Source organism: Cetorhinus maximus, chromosome 27 (genome assembly GCF_964194155.1).
Source record: "Cetorhinus maximus chromosome 27, sCetMax3.hap1.1, whole genome shotgun sequence".
NCBI classification, from domain to species: domain Eukaryota; kingdom Metazoa; phylum Chordata; class Chondrichthyes; order Lamniformes; family Cetorhinidae; genus Cetorhinus; species Cetorhinus maximus.
This window is the reverse complement of record NC_135905.1, coordinates 9,710,793-9,728,404: the sequence shown is the minus strand read 5'-3', so window position 1 is coordinate 9,728,404 and position 17,612 is coordinate 9,710,793. Positions and strand designations below refer to the sequence as shown.

At 43.1% G+C, this 17,612-nt stretch overlaps 1 protein-coding gene across 1 annotated transcript in view; it reads right to left on the bottom strand.

Moving 5' to 3' along the window:
- Nucleotides 1-703: 703 nt before the first annotated feature.
- Nucleotides 704-17,612, bottom strand: part of LOC144668550 (paladin-like) — a 257,514-nt gene continuing 240,605 nt past the window's right edge. The window contains exon 20 of the mRNA XM_078530692.1: nucleotides 704-2,324. Within this exon, the coding sequence (XP_078386818.1) occupies nucleotides 2,175-2,324 (150 nt within the window). The 3' untranslated portion in view covers nucleotides 704-2,174. The remainder of the gene's footprint in view (nucleotides 2,325-17,612) is intronic.

Below are 17,612 nucleotides of genomic sequence, written 5' to 3'. Positions count from 1 at the left end.
GTTCTTTGACATCCAACATAAAAATGCAGCCCAGGCATTCCTTTCCTCCACCCCCCTCCCCGCCACAGTCCCTGATACCTGCTTCCTATTCTCCAATGGAGCCTCTGTGTCTCCACTTAATCCCTAACTGAACCATTTGCCTGTGGTGGGAGTCAGCGCCTTTCTCTCTCCAGCTGAAAAGCAAGGGGATCTTATTTGGCAGCAGTCAAACCTTGACATCCACTGAAAAATCTGCTTGAAAACCATGGCGCCACAGTAGTTAATGTCCTTTAAGTGCTGTTGAATAGCCCTTTTCTTGACTTCTTTTGCTGGGGACCATGCCTGAGTGGCACTCAGTCCAGGAAAGGCAACTGGTAACAACAGTTAAGTGGTAGAAAAGGATGAGCCAAACTCTTGCAGAGTCTGGGAACACTGTGGACTATAAAAACAGCCCTCGGATAAACTGTGTGCACCACTCTCGATGTCAGCTTTGGTACAGTTCACGTAAGTTGCTGTTTGAATGTTCATTTTCTGTAGATCAGGAAAACGACATCATCTACCGTTAGCTTGTTATAAAGTAGGTAAAAGAACAGTGAAGATAATTAAAAGTTAAACCAGCAGCAGGTAGATTCTACCTTTTGCAGGGGAACAAACACCAAATTCCCCCTCATTAAGGTTATTCGTGATACAAGGTTTTAAATACATAAATTCTCTAAAAGTAAAAAAAAAGACAAATATTCCCTTTATTTACAAAGACTTTTCAGCATCAACAAAACCTTCACTAACTGCCTGATTAAACGTGCTTTTGTCCTCAATAAGGACACTCAGATGGACAGTCCTTTCGTTTGAAATGGGCCACAGTATCTATCTCATGCAGTGTTTACAAAGTCCTATATTGTATTAATTACAAAAATATTTGCAATTGTCGAAAATACTTTGATTAAAATATACACTTAGCAAAAGCCCAAACGGAGACTGCTTTAACAGTCTTCCTCCACTTGAAAAGGCACAAAAGAGATAAGCTTTGCATTGTTTTTTTTGATAACACTCTTGCGTTTAATAGCAAAAACACAAAACCGTGTCAGATACACCAAAACAGCCTCAGAACTCAGCGGAGTTAATTGGAAAGGAAGATAGTGCACCTGGGATCTAAATAGAAAAATTTAACCAATCCATTTGACTTCAGTTATTTCTTGTGCCAAGCGAACCCAGGGTATTGCAACAGAAATTAATGGGAGCACATTTAATATACAGGGGAAGTGCTGTTGAGTTTGACATGACGTGCAAGATCCAAAAATGCCAAACGACCACATGAAATGGCATAATGCGTTTTGACTTATTGTAAATTTAACATATGCTCTACAGTATGTTCGCACAGCAATTCTATAAAGTAAAGGGACAGAGGATGTACAACAGGGGGCCGGCTGAAGAAATAATCAAAGTGAGTGAAAGGTTCTAATGGCACAATGGCTCTTTTCCTATTCGGTGGCTCACCATTATATACTATATATACCGCGAGCATGCTGTTGAATACCTGCACCCCATATTTCGTCTAGTTAACATTCTGTGGTAACGTTCATTTCTGTGAAGGCATTACAGTGCCTAATGCTGACATCTCATTACAGTTGAAATTGGCTATAAGGTAGATTATTGCAAGCTCTCAAATCACCGCAGGTCTCGGTAGGATGACTAAAGGCGGGATTTTTCAGCCCCGCCCGCCGCCGGGAATCGTCCAGTCCCGCCAATGGCCTTTTAGCTGGGCCGCCACATCCCCCGCGGGAGGTCCCCCCCACCACAGGGTCAGAAAATCCCAGCCTAAGTCTCGTTCATTTTTTTTTGATTGAAGGGGCCTTTCTGGTAACTTACATGGCACACGTATTCAAAAGTACTCAGCAACAACTTGGCCTTTTCACACAAAGCCATAGATGTATTTACAATACCGAAGGCCACTCGGCCCATTGCATCTATGCCAGCTCCTTGTTAGAGCAACCCAAAACTGATCCTACTGTCCTGCTGTCTCTCTACAGTCATCCCACTTGCTTTGATTCAAATGTTTGTCCATTTGCCACTACTTTTTTCCGTGTTCTATGTACATTCTAGCAGAATAACAAACTGTTCCAAAGACTTAGGAAAGTCAAAGCTGTACAACCGCTGGCTAACAGCAGTCATCCGGCAGCTAATATAACACATAAAAATTAAACAAACTCTCCTCGGAAGGGAAGTGTGTTCGTACTTTGCTGCAGCCAGCGGTAACATAGTCTAGAAAGTGGCAAGTCCTCTGGATCTTCAAATTCAAGGAACCCCAAATGATTCAGGATTTCGTAAATTCCAGCCCTGGCTGCAACCTGACAAAGGAAACACAAAGAGGACGGTTTAATCCAGATTCCGAAAGTTCCTCCTGACATCAATTTAATTTGACACCATTTTAAAATAAAGAACCATGCGCAAAATGTCAAAGGAAAACCTGCACTTTCACAATGAAGGGCGATTGCTGCACAGTGACATCCAGTGCTTTAAGGGGAGTTAATACTTCCAAAAAGCTGAACGTATATTTAAAACAAAGATATTTAACCTCCGATTATGACCCAGCATTAATGCAAACAGTCAGGGCACACATAAAACTTTACCCCACAAGTGACGAATGTGGGTACCAGGGTATAATTGGTATTACATTAGGCACATTGAAAACTACAACATTTACAAACTCTCTCTTCACTCATCATTCACCTTATTTAAAGCACTTTTAACCACTACATGAATTCATGTAGGTCCAACAATGCCTACAGTAATAAAAATAAGCCCACATTGTCTGCGAGAGTCATTAACTGAAGCTGACAATGGAGGCTTAACTTTGAAGCCTATAATTTCTATGACCTGACTGATGCAGTAGCAGGAGCCAGCGCTGATATGGCGATTGTTGTTTTGTGTAACTTCTGTTGAAGGGATAATTCTTAAAGGCATTTCCCCCTCATGAGAGTTCCTGAGACATTAAAAAAAAAATTACCAATGACGGAAGATGATTAGAAAGCAGGGATCAGAAAATGTGTCTAGATTCAAATGTTCTCCTTCTGGGGCAGTCCCTTACCATCCTCTGTCTACTTCAGCATGCAGGATTCCTAAGAAAGATTTACCTGACTGACACTTTCCATGCTTAGTAGCACAGTAAGTAACACATTAGTAACACAGTAAGATACAAGAGAATGTGGAAAAGTTAGGATTAGGCTTATTCCTGCTAGGACTCATCGACAGTGGCTATAGCCTGTTTCTGTCACAAATTTCAATTCACCAAGGGCAATGTTGATCAAAATTCCCACCATCAGCAAGAAAATCCACCTCGATGTATCTTAAATTAAAGTCAAAGATAAAACTCAGGGAATCATTTTACCACATGCACTGCCCACAGCGACATTTTTCTTTTATTTATTCTTTCATGGGATATGGACATCGCTGGCAAGGCCAGCATTTGTTGCCCAAACTCAATTGCCCTTGAACTGAGTGGCTTGCTAGGCCACTGCAGAGGGCAGCTAAGAGTCAACCACATTGCTATGGATCTGGAGTCACACGCAGGCCAGACCAGGTAAGGACGGCAGATTTCATTCCCTAAAGGACATTATGAACCAGATGGGTTTTTACGACAATCGATGATAGTTGCCATGGTCACCATTACTGAGACTAGGTCTATATTCCAGGTTTATTAATTGAGTTGGAAATTCCACCAGCTGCCATGGTGGGTTTGGAACTCGTGTCCCCAGAGCTTTAGCCAGGGCCTCTGGATTACTCGTCCAGTGACATTACCACGATAGCACAGTCTCCACTCCACCTTCACCCATGTTGCCCTCTATGTTCTATTTCTTCTCACAGTGGCATGTACCTGTCATTTGACAATAAGGGCAGCCCGCCAGTCCAGCACATTCATTATGTTCCTCTTTCATATACCAGCATGTTCATGTGTTCCATGTTAGCTATAGTAAGCACGAGGCATGGTTGCCCAAAATAATGGCAGATCATGAGATGTTTAACTTAAAGACACAACTGCCAGATAACAAAGGTTATATTCACTGTCCTCTCCTTCCCTACAACACTCAGTGAAAAGAATGGTTGGTTTGATGTAGATCTTTCACAGTGGTGTCAACTTCCTGTTTCTATTCCAACAGGCCCACATTTCTTCAGCCACAGTTACTTAAGCCTTATAGTGTCCAGGATAAATGCAAATGTAAAGCAAAATATGTACCAGAAACAACTTAGAAACAGTGGATTGATTGTTGGTTATAGCAACAATGTACCTTAATGTCACGAATGAAATTCTTCTATTCACTTATTAAAAATTTCCATACAATTTCAACCACTTATATTTTTCATCTTAAATCACAAGTGTGATTGAAGCAATTGCTAACACATGATTCTAATCAACTTTCATTACATGTATTTCTAAATATAGAAATTATGTTTCCGTAGTAACATTTAGAAAACCATCATCTATTCGTGAGAAAATAAATGATAAACATTGCTGAATAAGGTTATGGCTGTCATAGCTGCTCAAAGTTCTCTTACGATTTGTTGCAAGTTGTTCAGAAAGACTTTCCCTTGATACTATACAGGTACATTATTAAGAGGTAAAACAAGTAAGGCTTGAGTACATCTATTTAACATACCTTTTTTTTATTCGTTTATGGGATGTGGCTAGGCTGACATTTATTGCCCATCCCTAATTGCCCTTGAGAAGGTGGTGGTGAGCTACCTTCTTGAACCGCTGCAGTCCATGTGGTGTAGGTATACCCACAGTGCTGTTAGGGAGGGAGTTCCAGGATTTTGACCCAGCAACAGCGAAACAACAGCGAAATATTCCCAAATCAGGATTGTGAGTGGCTTGGAGGGGACTTGCAGGTGGTGGTGTTCCCATGTATCTGCTGCTCTTGTCCTTCTAGGTGGTGGTGGTAGTGGTAGTGGGTTTGGGTGGTGCTGCCTAAGGAGCCTTCGTGAGTTTCTGAAGTACATCTTGTAGATGGTACACACTGCTGCCATTGTGCATTGGTGGCAAAGGGAGTGAATATTTGTGGATGGTGTGCCAATCTATGGGCAGCTTTGTTCTGGATGGTGTTGAGCTTCTTGAGTGTTGTGGGAGCTGCACTCATCCAGGCAAGTGGAGAGTATTCCATCACACACCTGACTTGTGCCTTGTAGACAGGAATTGGGTAGTCAGGAGGTAAGTTACCCGCCATTGGATTCCTAGCCTCTGACCTGCTCTTGTAGCCACAGTGTTTATATGGTTAGTCCAATTCAGTTTCTGGTTAATGGTAACCCCCAGGATGTTGATAGCAGGGGGGTTCAGCAATGGTAATGCCATTGTTTGTCAAGGGGCGATGGTTAGATTCCCTCTTGTTGGAGGTGGTCATTGCCTGGCACTTGTGTAGCATGAATGTTACTTGCCACTTGTCAGCTCAAGCCTGGATATTGCCCAGGTCTTGCTGCATTTGGACATGCACTGCTTCAGTATCTGAGGAGTCGCAAATGGTGCTGAACATTTGTGCAATCATCAGCCAACATCCCCACTTCTAACCTTATGATGGAAGGAAGGTCATTGATGAAGCAGCTGAAGATGGTTGGGCCTAGGACACTACCCTGAGGAACTCCTGCAGTGATGTCCTGGAACTGAGATGATCTCCCCATTTGGTATCAGAAAAAATAGATTTGCCAAAACCTAAGTCCGGTTTGATCAGTCTATCTTATTCCAACTTAAAATGAGCAAGTATTTTGAATAAAAACTGCTTTTCTTAAACTTGCTTTCCTCTTAAATTATCTGCAGGTAAATCCAAGATGATGGGTTTGTTGGTTAAATATCTTGCTTTCTATTGGATCACCACTTGCAGTCGCATAATTATTTTGAATAAGTTGGAGAGGAACATTTACAATTCACAGGAGACATGAAAATATGCCAAAGTAGCACAAAAGATTTTACTACTTCCGTTTAAGTTATGTTAACCCTGTGAATATTGTTGTGCACTGGTACCCTATAAGAATTAATTGCCATCCTACAAAAAGTAGAACTCCTTCAGAATGCTGGTCTCACAACCTCACCAGCTGAAAGTTTCACAGTTTGGTAACTCTTGGTCTAGTCCACTGTCAAAGTCACAAGCCTCACGTTTCTGTTTTGCTGATCCAGTCCAGTTGCTCCCTAAGTCCCACGTTTCTGTTACACTGGCATAGCCTCCCTGTGCCCCTGCAAATCAATCTTGAGATCCACCTTCCCCTACAAATGCTCCCCCAGGATACTGGAGAAGGAAGGGCTGGCACACAGGGCTGGCACACAGGGCTGGCACACAAACGATAAGAGTGAACACAGCGAGACCCAACTGCCTTTTCTATTACTGGGCATATAAACATTAGCAAAATTTGAAACAGCTAACGTCTTTGCTAGGAAACAGTGAGGATTCACTAAGCAGCAAAATTGCTGGGGCATTTTTTTTTGGAGGAAAGAAACACTTGGATTCTGTAATTAAAATGCAATAACCACACATTGCATTTTTGATGCTTTGTCAAATATTTAATCCAACCGAACACATGTTCTGCACATTAACGCTACTTAACATGAAAGGAAATGTAGGATTCAAAACAACATTAAGAAAATTCCGAAATGTAGAACAAATATATTTGCTCTGTGACTGAAATAACTCAGTGAGTACCAGCAAACAGATCAATCAACTCGTTATCTGAAGATAACAGATGTCAGAATGCACGTTTTGCCAACATTTATTACATAAAACTCACTATGACATCAGAAGATAGTTCAGATGTTCCAAATTGTCACTGAGCGTGAACAATGTGGAAATAATAATATATTGGCATTTTTTGTGGTAAATTGGGGAACTGAGTTGATTAAAGTAGGGTGTAGGCAAATGCTTTATTCAACCCGAGGCCTCCAATTCTAACACAACACTAGTGCTACAGCTTCATTATTGCCTTTTACATACAAACATATGTATTAGGAGCAGGAGTAGGCTCAGGTAATTAAATATCAAACTAACTTTTTATTTACATTCTACTGAAAGTCGTAAACTGCATATTCTGATCACTATAATGTCTCATCCATGTGTCAGGTCCTGAAACCAGGCCCCAGCTCTGTGCAGTTGCAAGGAGATGCCTGTTCAGAGAGATCTGGGGGTCCTGCTACACAAATCGAAGAAAGTTAACATAGCCAGCAATTAGAAAGCCAGATGTAAGACGTTTGGAGTATACAGGGAAGAAAATCTTGCTACAATTGCACAAGGTTTTGGTAAGGCCACAACTGAACTACGATGCACAGGTTTGGTCTCCTAACCTATGGAAGGATATATTTGCCGGAGAGGGGGTACAACAAATGTTCACTGGATTCATCCATGGAATGAGAGGGCTGTCCTATGAGGAGAAATTGAGTAGAAAGGGCTATGTTAACTGGATTTTAGCTGCATGAGAGGTTAACTCATTGAAATGTATAAAATTCTTGGAGCTCTTGACAGGGTAGGTGCTGAGAGGCTGTTCCCCCTGGCTGGTGAATCTAGAACTAGGAGTCACAGTCTCAGGTTGATGGGTTTGTCATTTAGGATTGCGATTAAAATATTTTTTTTCACTCAGAGTATCTATGAATCCCTGGGATTCTCTACCCCAGTGGCCGGCGATACTCATTGGCCAGGATTTTTTGGCCCTGTCGGGGTGGGCCCCACTGCGCAGGATGCAGTGGACCAGCCAAAAGTCCATTGACTTGGGCAGGGCCAGAAAATCTCAGCCTCTCAGTATATTCAAGGCTGAGATTCAGTATCCTTTGGGCACTTATGAGAATTGAGGGATATAGGGATAGGGTGGGGAAGTGAAGTTAATGTAGAAGTCCATCCAGGATCTTACTGAATGGAAGAGAAAGCTTGAGGGGTCATATGGCCTACTCCTATTTCTCAGGTTCCTATGTTCTGGGGAAAAACAGCTTGGCATGCTAAACTGTTCCTTAGGGAATCTTGCGTCGTATATAGTACATAGGAAAAATGGTACAGGAATAGGCCAATCAGTCTAACTAATTCATACAGGCCTCTATTCCCTTCTCCCTCATTTGCTTGTTCAGCTTCCCCATAAAATCATCTATACTATTCGCTGCATCCCTTCCTTGTGGTAGTGAGTTGCACATTCTCACCACTCTTTGGATAAAGAAGTATCTTCAGAATTCCCTACTGGATTTCTTGGTGACTCTCTCAGCTGTTTCATCAATAAAGTTCAGCACCATTCATGACTCCTCAGATGCTGAAGCAGTTCATGTTCAAATGCAGCAAGACCTGGACAATGTTCAGGCTTGGGCTGATAAGTGGCAAGTAACATTCGCACCACACAAATGTCAGGCAATGACCACCTCCAACAAGAGAGAATCTATCTTCCCTTGACAAACAATGGCATTATCATTGCTGAATCCCCCACCATCAACATCCTGGAGTTACCATTGACCAGAAGCTGAATTGGACTAGCCATATAAACACTGTGGATACAAGAGCAGGTCAAAGCCTGGGAATTCTAGGGTGAGCAACTCACCTCCTGGCCTGCCAAAGCCTGTGCACCATCTACAAGGCACAAGTCAGGAGTGTGATGAAATTACTCTCCGCTTGTCTGGATGAGTGCAGCTCCAAAAACTCTCAGAAGTTCGACACCATCCAGAACAAAGCAGCCCGCTTGATTGGTACCCCATTCACCACCTTCAACATTCATTCCCTAGCAGTGTGTACCATCTACAAGATACACAGCAGGAACTCACCAAGGCTCCTTAGACAGCATCTTCCAAACCTGTGACCTTTACCACTTAGAAGGACAAGGGTAGTAGATGCATGGGAACACTACCACCTGCAAGTTCCCCTCCAAGCCCCAAGTCACACAACACCCTGACTTGGAACTACATCGCCCTTCCTTCTATGTCGCTGGGTCAAAATCCTGGAACTCCCTCCCCAACAGCACTGTGGGTGTACCTACACCACATGGACTGCAGCGGTTCAAGAAGGCAGCTCACCACCACCTTCTCAAAGGCAATTAGGGATGGACAATAAATGCTGGTCTAGGCAGCAATGGCCACATCCCATGAATGAATAAAAAACACCTATTATAATTTTAAGGGCCCCTAATATGTCACCCCTCTACTTTCTTTTTTCCAAGAGAAACGAGACACAGCCTGTTCATCGTTTCTGGTATTATCCTTGTCAGTCTTCTCTGCACATTGCTCAGTGCCTTTATATCCTCTAATGTTACTGAGAGGAAGCTTGCATTGTATATAAGGTATGTCGCATTGTGCACAGAAACCGGCCCTTTAGATCAACTGGCCCATGCTAAACACGAGCCTCCTCCCACACTTCTTCAACTAACCCCATGAACATATCCTTATATATTCCTTTCTCCCTCCTACGTTTATCTAGCTTCCCTAAGATGCATCTATGCTCGTCACTTCAATTACATCTTGTGGAAGGCAGTTCCACATTTTAACCACTCTCTGGGCAAAGAGGTTTCTCTATTGGATCCCCTATTGGATTTATTAGTGACTATCTTATATTTATGACACCTGGTTCTAGTTTCCTCCACACGTCTGCCCCTAAACCTGTTGTATACAGGTACCACAATTTGCTGTCGAGTAGCTGCACAAACCAATGCTGCCCTCACTTTGCCGGAACGTATCTAATTGACTCCCATTGAAAAGCATGTTCATCGTTCATGGTTTCGCCGCTTGCGAAGTTTTGTGGGAAACCATCCCCACTTTAATGAATTAAGACAGGCAGGGAAAGCATCAGGCAACCTGCCCTAAGGCCTATTGAGGCCCTTAAGTGGACAATTAATGGCCATCCCGGAGTGTCATTTCACCTCCGCTGCCACTTTACCCTCAGCAGGGGAAGGGGCAGAGGCCAGGAGGGCTGCCCTGGCAGCTTTCACAGTACAGGCTGCTGTCAGGCAGGAAGGGGGGGCATACTATACTGCCTTTGGGAGGAGGGAAGTCCCCTGTGCCCATCGGAGGCCTATCGGAAGGTCATACCCCAGCTTTTACCCTATGCCCGGCCTCTCAAACCCACCACCCCCCTCAACTGGAGTCTGCCAGCCAGGCCTGTCCAAAACGCTGGACTAAGCTTGAGGTCTGGGCTCCATTACTTCTTCTTCCTCTTGGGGACTGCGGTAGTCCCAGCACTGGCTATACTTCAAACCTGGCACCTCTGGGATTGGCCAGCAGCTCTCAAAGGTGGGGCAGAAGTCCTCACGAAACAATCGAGGCCGCCCCCAGTGTAAAATGGCTGCAGGGCAGCCGGCTTTGGGGTGGGGGATGGGGCTAAAGACTGACTTTTCAGTCAGGAGGGTGGGGAACACGGCACCCCCTAAAATCCAGCCCACACAATGCCCACTCTCCAAATGTTTCCTGTCCCACCTGCCAATGGTGGGACCAGGAAATGCTGCCCAAATGTTTGAGCTCATATGGCACAGCAACTTTACTGTGGTTAAACCAAACTCTGATAACATGTCGCATTGTGCACGTTAATAATTAACACTTTGGTCAGGAGGCAGTGGCGTTGTCACTGGACTAGCATTCCAGAAAGACCCAGGGCGATGCTCTGGGGACCCAGGTTCAAATCCCATCACAGCAGATGGTGAAATTTTGAAATCAATAAAAAAATATGGAATTAAAAGTCTGATGATCACCGTGAAACCATTGCCGATTGTCTGTAAAAACCCATCTGGTTCACCAATGCCTTTCAGGGAAGGAAATCTGCTGTCCTTACCTGGTCTGGCCGACATGTGACTCCAGACCCACAGCAATGTGAGCGACTGCTAAATGCTCTCTGAACGAGGGCGGTTAGGCGATGGGCAATAAATGCTGGCCTAGCCAGCGATGCCCATGTCCCATGAATGAGTTTTTTAAAAAATGTTTCCGGTCCCGAGACCAACCGCGGGAGATTCGAGGGCCCAGCCCTTTCGGATTGACCGGATGATCCCGGTGGGAGGGTGGGGCCGGAAATCCCGCCCTCCTGAGTTTTAAATAATTAGTGCTAACTTCATCAAGCTGCAATGTACAAGGTTGCAGATACAGAGCTACATCAGGGTTGGGGGCGGCGGGGTGAGTATTGGCAGTGGGGGATGGGGAGGGAGAGATACCAATCAGGAATGTGGTGCTTTCACACGGTAAAGAAAGGAGTAAGGATTTACAGGACAAAACATTAACTTGCTATTTCTGATTGTGCTGCGTCTGTTCAGTGCATTCCAAGGGTAATACATCATTCAAATCTTCCACTTCGTGGCTGATGCCTGAACGTATTTATGTTTTAAAAAGCAAAAGTACCAAATTTCCATAAAGATTCGTTCTTATGAACTGGGATAAAAGGTTCCTTGTGTGGGCCAGTGTTAGGATTTTCTGTGTGCCCAGGAGGTTAACTGCCTCCTAAATCACTAAAGACAGAGGAAAGAATGATATCACTGCATCCTTAAACAGTCACTTAAAGGAGCTATATTGTGTGCGCACTTCCTTATTCTGAAAGTATGGCATATATTAGAATACAAACACTGATTTTTTTAAAGGGCAAGTAAAAGTGATTGTGCGTCAAGGTAGATCTGAAAGCAGGTTCCTAGAACTGAAGATGTACTGAGAAGTAATGTATTCTGTGTTCATATCCATAAACTGGGTGAGTGGTTAGCTTCCACTATAATATCCATACTTAAAAACTGTTAAATTATTTCAATTAAGTTAAGCTTAATTAAATGATTAAACTTCTAGTTTCCTGTAATGCTTGTTAAATGTGTGACTTATAATAAAATGGAACCTCATTTACTTCCTTCTCAGGGTGAGGCTGATTGATAAATGCAAGACGTTGATTTTAAATAGTCAAAAAGAACTCGCTCTTAATTTTAAAACCATTGGTTTCATAATTATAAATATTGCTGAAAGAAGACACATATTGTCAAAGCTTTTTGCTTTGCACTCATTCGGACAATTCGCAAGAATGCCAAATGGAAAGGAACAACAATTTAAACAAAGGTTGGCAGTTCACTGACAAGTCATCTGTTAACTCGTGCATTCTCCGTGGCAACACCTCTACCAATCATAGTCCACTTGCCAGCCAATCAGAACTCTCTTCGTATGCAGTATGAATTGTTGTTCCGTTTACTAATGGTATTCTTGTGAATTGCCCCGATGAGTGCAAGACAAAAAGCTTCGACAACATCTTTTTTCAGCAATGCTCAAGCTCTGTACTACCAAACAACTCATTATTAACATCATTTTATTCCTATTTCTGAATCTCCTTTTTCCATCTTCCTGTCTTCAAAGCATATTCCTCGAGTTAGCAAGACAGCACACCCGCCCCCACACACACATCATTAGTCACCACCATTGCCGATCTCTATTAGACAGTGGTGAGGTCACCTTAAATCATTTCCCTCTCTCTTAGGGAAGCTCACAGATAAGGGCTTAAAAATTAGAATTAAAAACCCAACCTTGAAGTCGTGGAGCGTAAATATTTGTTCAGCTCTCCACTGTTACAGCTTCGAGGCTGCCCACTCTTAAACTGTTTTAATTTTCCTGGTGGTTCTCAAAGATCCTTTGGAACTTCTGAGAGAGGGGGAAAAAAATGTTTCCTTGGTATGATTACTGAGACACACAAGGGACATGTGCATACTCAATCGTTTCATATATAAACGCGCTGTGGATTACATACAAGAAAAAATAGTTTCACTGTGCTGTGACCAGTTACTGTGAATAAACCATTTATAGCACTAATGCAAATGCTTTCACAGATGGTTGCACTTCCATGAATTTAGGTAGCAGCTTTCGTATGGTACCTTTCAAATGATGACTCTCTTAGTCACCTTACATTGAATATGAGAGGTGCACTTTCCTGTCCTGATTGATTCATGATTGATAGAATGAAGTGAAGTATTAAAGTGGGCAAATAGACATATATTCATATCCCATTATCAATGCTGAACAAAAGATGCCAGGTATCTAGGCCGTACCTCCCAACAACTGATGGATTGTGTCAAACAGCACGTCCCTTCGGCTGTTTGCAATAGGCAGAGCACCGACTGTACTTAACCAGCCCATGCCTGCAAACCTCAGATCATAGTGTCTAACGTTAAATGTGATTCCATGATTGGACAGCACTTGCTGAACAATCCCGAGTGTGCTCAGACTTACACTAACAACCAATTTAAGATTATCAGTCAGGCTTGCAATGTGGCTCACTTACGGCTTGCTAGAGTTGGGATATGTCCTCTGCAAGCAGAAGTAACATGTCATACGAACATTAAGTGCAAGAGTAGGCCATTCGGCCCCTCGAGCCTGCTCTGCCATTCAGTAAGATCATGGCAGGTCTGATTGTGGCATCAATACCATTTTCCTGCCCATCCCCGATATCCTTTGACTCCAGTTTTGAATTTTAAAAAAGGCACGGGCGGCAATAGTTCCCTGGTGCATTCTCATGGCAACGCCTCGATGAAGCAGAGTCAACTTGCCAACCAATCAGCACCCTTTTCTCACGCAGTGTAACTTGTTGCTCCCTTTGAAATTTGGTATTCTTGTGTTTGTCTGGATGAGTGCAAGATGAAAAGCTTCGACAACATCTCTCTTCTTTTCTCAGCAAATACAAAAGATGTATTATTTTATATTCATTTAGGATGCTTGGAGCTAATAATCATTCGAATATTCTTTCATGAAGATCTGCCATAGATAACCATTACATGCGTCCCTACATGTTTCCTGTTTTTCTCTTCCAATCACTGCTTCTCCAAAATAGTTAATTTCACAATCAATACGGAGAGAAAACGCTGAAAAACATTAGTCAGACTGGTACAATTTGGGGGAATATAAAGTGAGAACATGCTATGCTAATCTCACCATGGATCGAGCCATGTCATTAGGGATTTAACAAAGTGCAGCAGTAGGAGCATGCCAGGTCCATAACACAGTAGTCGATAGATTAAAACCATTCTGCTGTTCAGGAAATTAAACAGGTACAAAAGGTTCCATGTTCGAGGAGTGGGAAAATAGGCTTGAGATGTTAAATGGCCATTTCTCATTACATGCTTAAATTCCCTCTCAATGCTCACGTATGAGAAAATACTTTCAGGTCTCGTGGAAATCTGGTAAGATACCTTAAATAGATTGTTTTTTTAACCCCACCCCCACCAAATCCCCCATCACCATTTACTGGAATAATGCCTGATCACTGCTGCCAGAGGAACAAATGGGATTATTTGGAAATATTACTTAGAAATAGCATGCAGAGGGTTTATGAGGGATTTTTCTGCCAGCTATTAACAGCACAGAGTATTACGGCAATATCAGGATGATGGTATAATATTCTGGAATCGCTCACTTGTCAAATTGGATAAGAGGAGGAATTTTTTTCTCTCTCAGAGGGTCGTTAGTCTGTGGAACTCTCTTCCCAGAGAGCGCTGGAGGCTGGGTCAGGGCTGAGTTGGACAGATTTTTGATAGACAAGGGAGTCAAGGGTTCTGGTGGGGCAGACAGGGGAGTGGAGTTGAGATCACAGCCAGATCAGCCATGAGCTTATCGAATGACGAAGCAGGCTCGAAGGGCCGAATGGCCCACTCCTGACCCTAAGCCCTATGTTCTTATGTCTTAGATGATCTAAGTACAAGATCGGGGTGAGATAGTACTGAAGTGCCTGGCTTTGTAAGATGTCTGCAAAAAGTAGAACCTGAGCAAACAAGCCACTCAGAATACAGTGTAATGTCAATTACACTGGACTAGTAACCCAGAGGCCCAGGCTAATGCTCTGGGGTCATGGGTTCAAATCCCACCACGATAGCTAGTGGAATTTAAATTCAACTAATACATCTGGAATTGAAAGCTAGTCTCTCAGTAATGGTAACCAGGAAATGGTTGTTGTAAAAACCCATCTGGTTCACTAATGCCCTTACCTGGTCTGGCCAAAATGTGCTTCCAGACCCACAGCAACTTGGCTGACTCTTAACTGCCCCTCTGAATTTTCTCTCTCACTGAGTCATGAAACTAACCCTGACACTTTCTGACCTTACATCTGCCACTAGTGGGTGATATCCTAGACAGCCAGGAGCCTAGCATTGAGATTTAATGAATTGAGGATACTCCCAAGTTTGAAGAAGCAGGAAGATGGTTTATGACCCTAAAAGAGAATAAAGAAAAGCATTTTTTGCAATGTTGTTTCTCATTCACAGTATTCTGAGTGGCATCTTTGCTCAGGTTCTACTTTATGCATACATCTTACAAAGCCGGACACTTCAGTACTATCTTGCTCTGATCTTGTCCTTGGATCATGTAGACCTAGGAACACAGGACTTAGGAGCAGGAGTAGGCCATTCGGCCCTTCAAGACTGCTCTGCCATTCAGTAATATCATGGCTGGTCCGGTTGTGGAGTTGGCCTCAACTCCACATTCCAATCTACTGCCCCAGCGCCCCCAACCCCAGAACCCTTGTCTATATTAAATATCTATACAACTAAGCCTTAAAACAAATTCAATGGCCCAACCTCCACTGCTCTCTGGGGAAGAGAATTTCACAGACTAACGGCCTAGCAAGGTCAGTTCAAGGGCACTTGGGGATGGGCAACAAATGCTGGTCTTGCCAGAGACGCCCACATCCCATTAAAGAATAAAGAAAGAAAAATTCCAGCACATTCCTGACTTGTGCCTTGTAGGTGGTGTTTTATAATGCAAACATTACCAAAACAAAACCAGGAAACATACACACAATGGTTATCTGTGGCACAGCTTCATGAAATAGTATAAATTTCATCACATTCCCACTTCTCCAGCTCTGAAGGAGAGCCATTCGGACTCGAAACGTTGACTCTGTTTCTCTCTCCACAGATGCTGCCAGACCTGCTGAGTTTTCCCAGCATTTCCTGTTTTTGTTTCAGATTTCCGCAGTATTTTGCTTTTATATTACCCACGTGTATATAGGGCGGAATTTTACAGCCCCTCCCGCTGGCGGGATTTTCCCTGCCCACCGAAGTCAACGGGGCTCTTGAACAGCTCGCCGCATTTCACTGCCCCACAGCCCACCCTGCCCTGCCATGGTGGGGCTGTAAAATTCCACCAATAGTCTCTTGAGAATTTGCGTAAATTAAAAGGGTGGCAGGCAGCCTCCTTAAAGGTTACATTCCCATCCTCCAATCCGCACGGATCATTCTAGAATCCAGGAATTTCTTGAAGATCTGTATCAACGCGTCCACTTTATCCGCAGGCCCCTCTTTTAAAACATCGGCAGGGAGGCGGTCAGACCGAGGGGATTTGTCAGCTTTTAGTCCAACTAATTTCACCAGGGCTTTACCTTTGCTGATATTTCTTACTTTAAGCCCCTCACCCTCATTAGATTATTGGTTCCTCGTTACTTCCGATGCCTTTTCATGTTCTTTTTCTGAGCCACTCACAGCTGGGCACCTAAACAATGCGCCTTAATTTGGATTTCACTTCCCCCACCCATCGGAAAATGCAGTCGTGGGCTAGTGTATGGCATTATAGGCAATATATTACGCCTCACATCAACTCACTGCATTATCAAAACAGCTAAGTCGCAGCCTGTTTCCCCGGTTACCAATCTCCCTGATTGAGACCCATGGATCTAAGAAGGAATTGTGATCGGACAACATTACTGGTATTTTTGCGGCCTTTCATGCACCTTATTTATCCTTGGAAAAAGTAAGCTGCATTTCTCAAAGGTATGGGGGGCAGACAAGTTGAAGAATCTGGCATCGTTTTCACGTCAGCCAAACTGACTGAACCAGTTATTTAATCCTCAGTAGAAAGCACCAGCTTTGGCTGGAAGCCCATAACCAATCAGCTCAAATGCAATGCCGCAAGGATATTTTTACAAAATCACATTCCTGGCGTGACACTTTGCCTGTGAGGAGCGCCGGTTGGGAATGCAGGGGAGTGTCAACCAGGATTTTCAGACCTTTAAAAATTAATGGATCCCACCACACTAACGAGTGGAAAATCGTGTGGGACATATCCAACATTTTCTCCCCACAGGCAGGAATTCAGAAAATTACCCCTCAATTCTTTTTCAAGCTCCTAAAATTGCCTTTCATTAAATGGGCAGATTTGTACAGTATTATTTAACTAGGAATTCTCTGACATGCCACCATACTATCTGTGTTTTATGCAGATACCTCTCCTATAAATAGTCATTTGGTAGTAAAGAACTTGAGTATTGCTACAAAAAAAAAGATGTTGTCGAAGCTTTTCATCTTGCCCTCATCAGGACAATTTACAAGAATACCAAATGTAAAGGGGACAACACTCTTATCTCATGAAGTATAAATTGTTGTTCTCTTTACATTTGGTATTCTTGCAAATTGTCCTGATGAGTTCAAAATGAAAAGCTTCAACAACATGTCTTTTTTCCTATAAATGTTATAGACATTGGAAATTTGGGTCTATTACGCAAAAGAAAGACTGAGTAAATATCCAGCATTCCAAAATAGTGTGTCACATCTTCCTATAGATTTTTGGTTTATGAAATCCATTTGTGCCTTTACCTATTGCTCACTGTTTTCAAAATTCATTTATGGGGCATGGATGTCGCTGGCTACATTTATTGTCCACCCCTAATTGCCCTTGAGAAGGTGGTGGTGAGCTGTCTTCTTGAATCACTGCA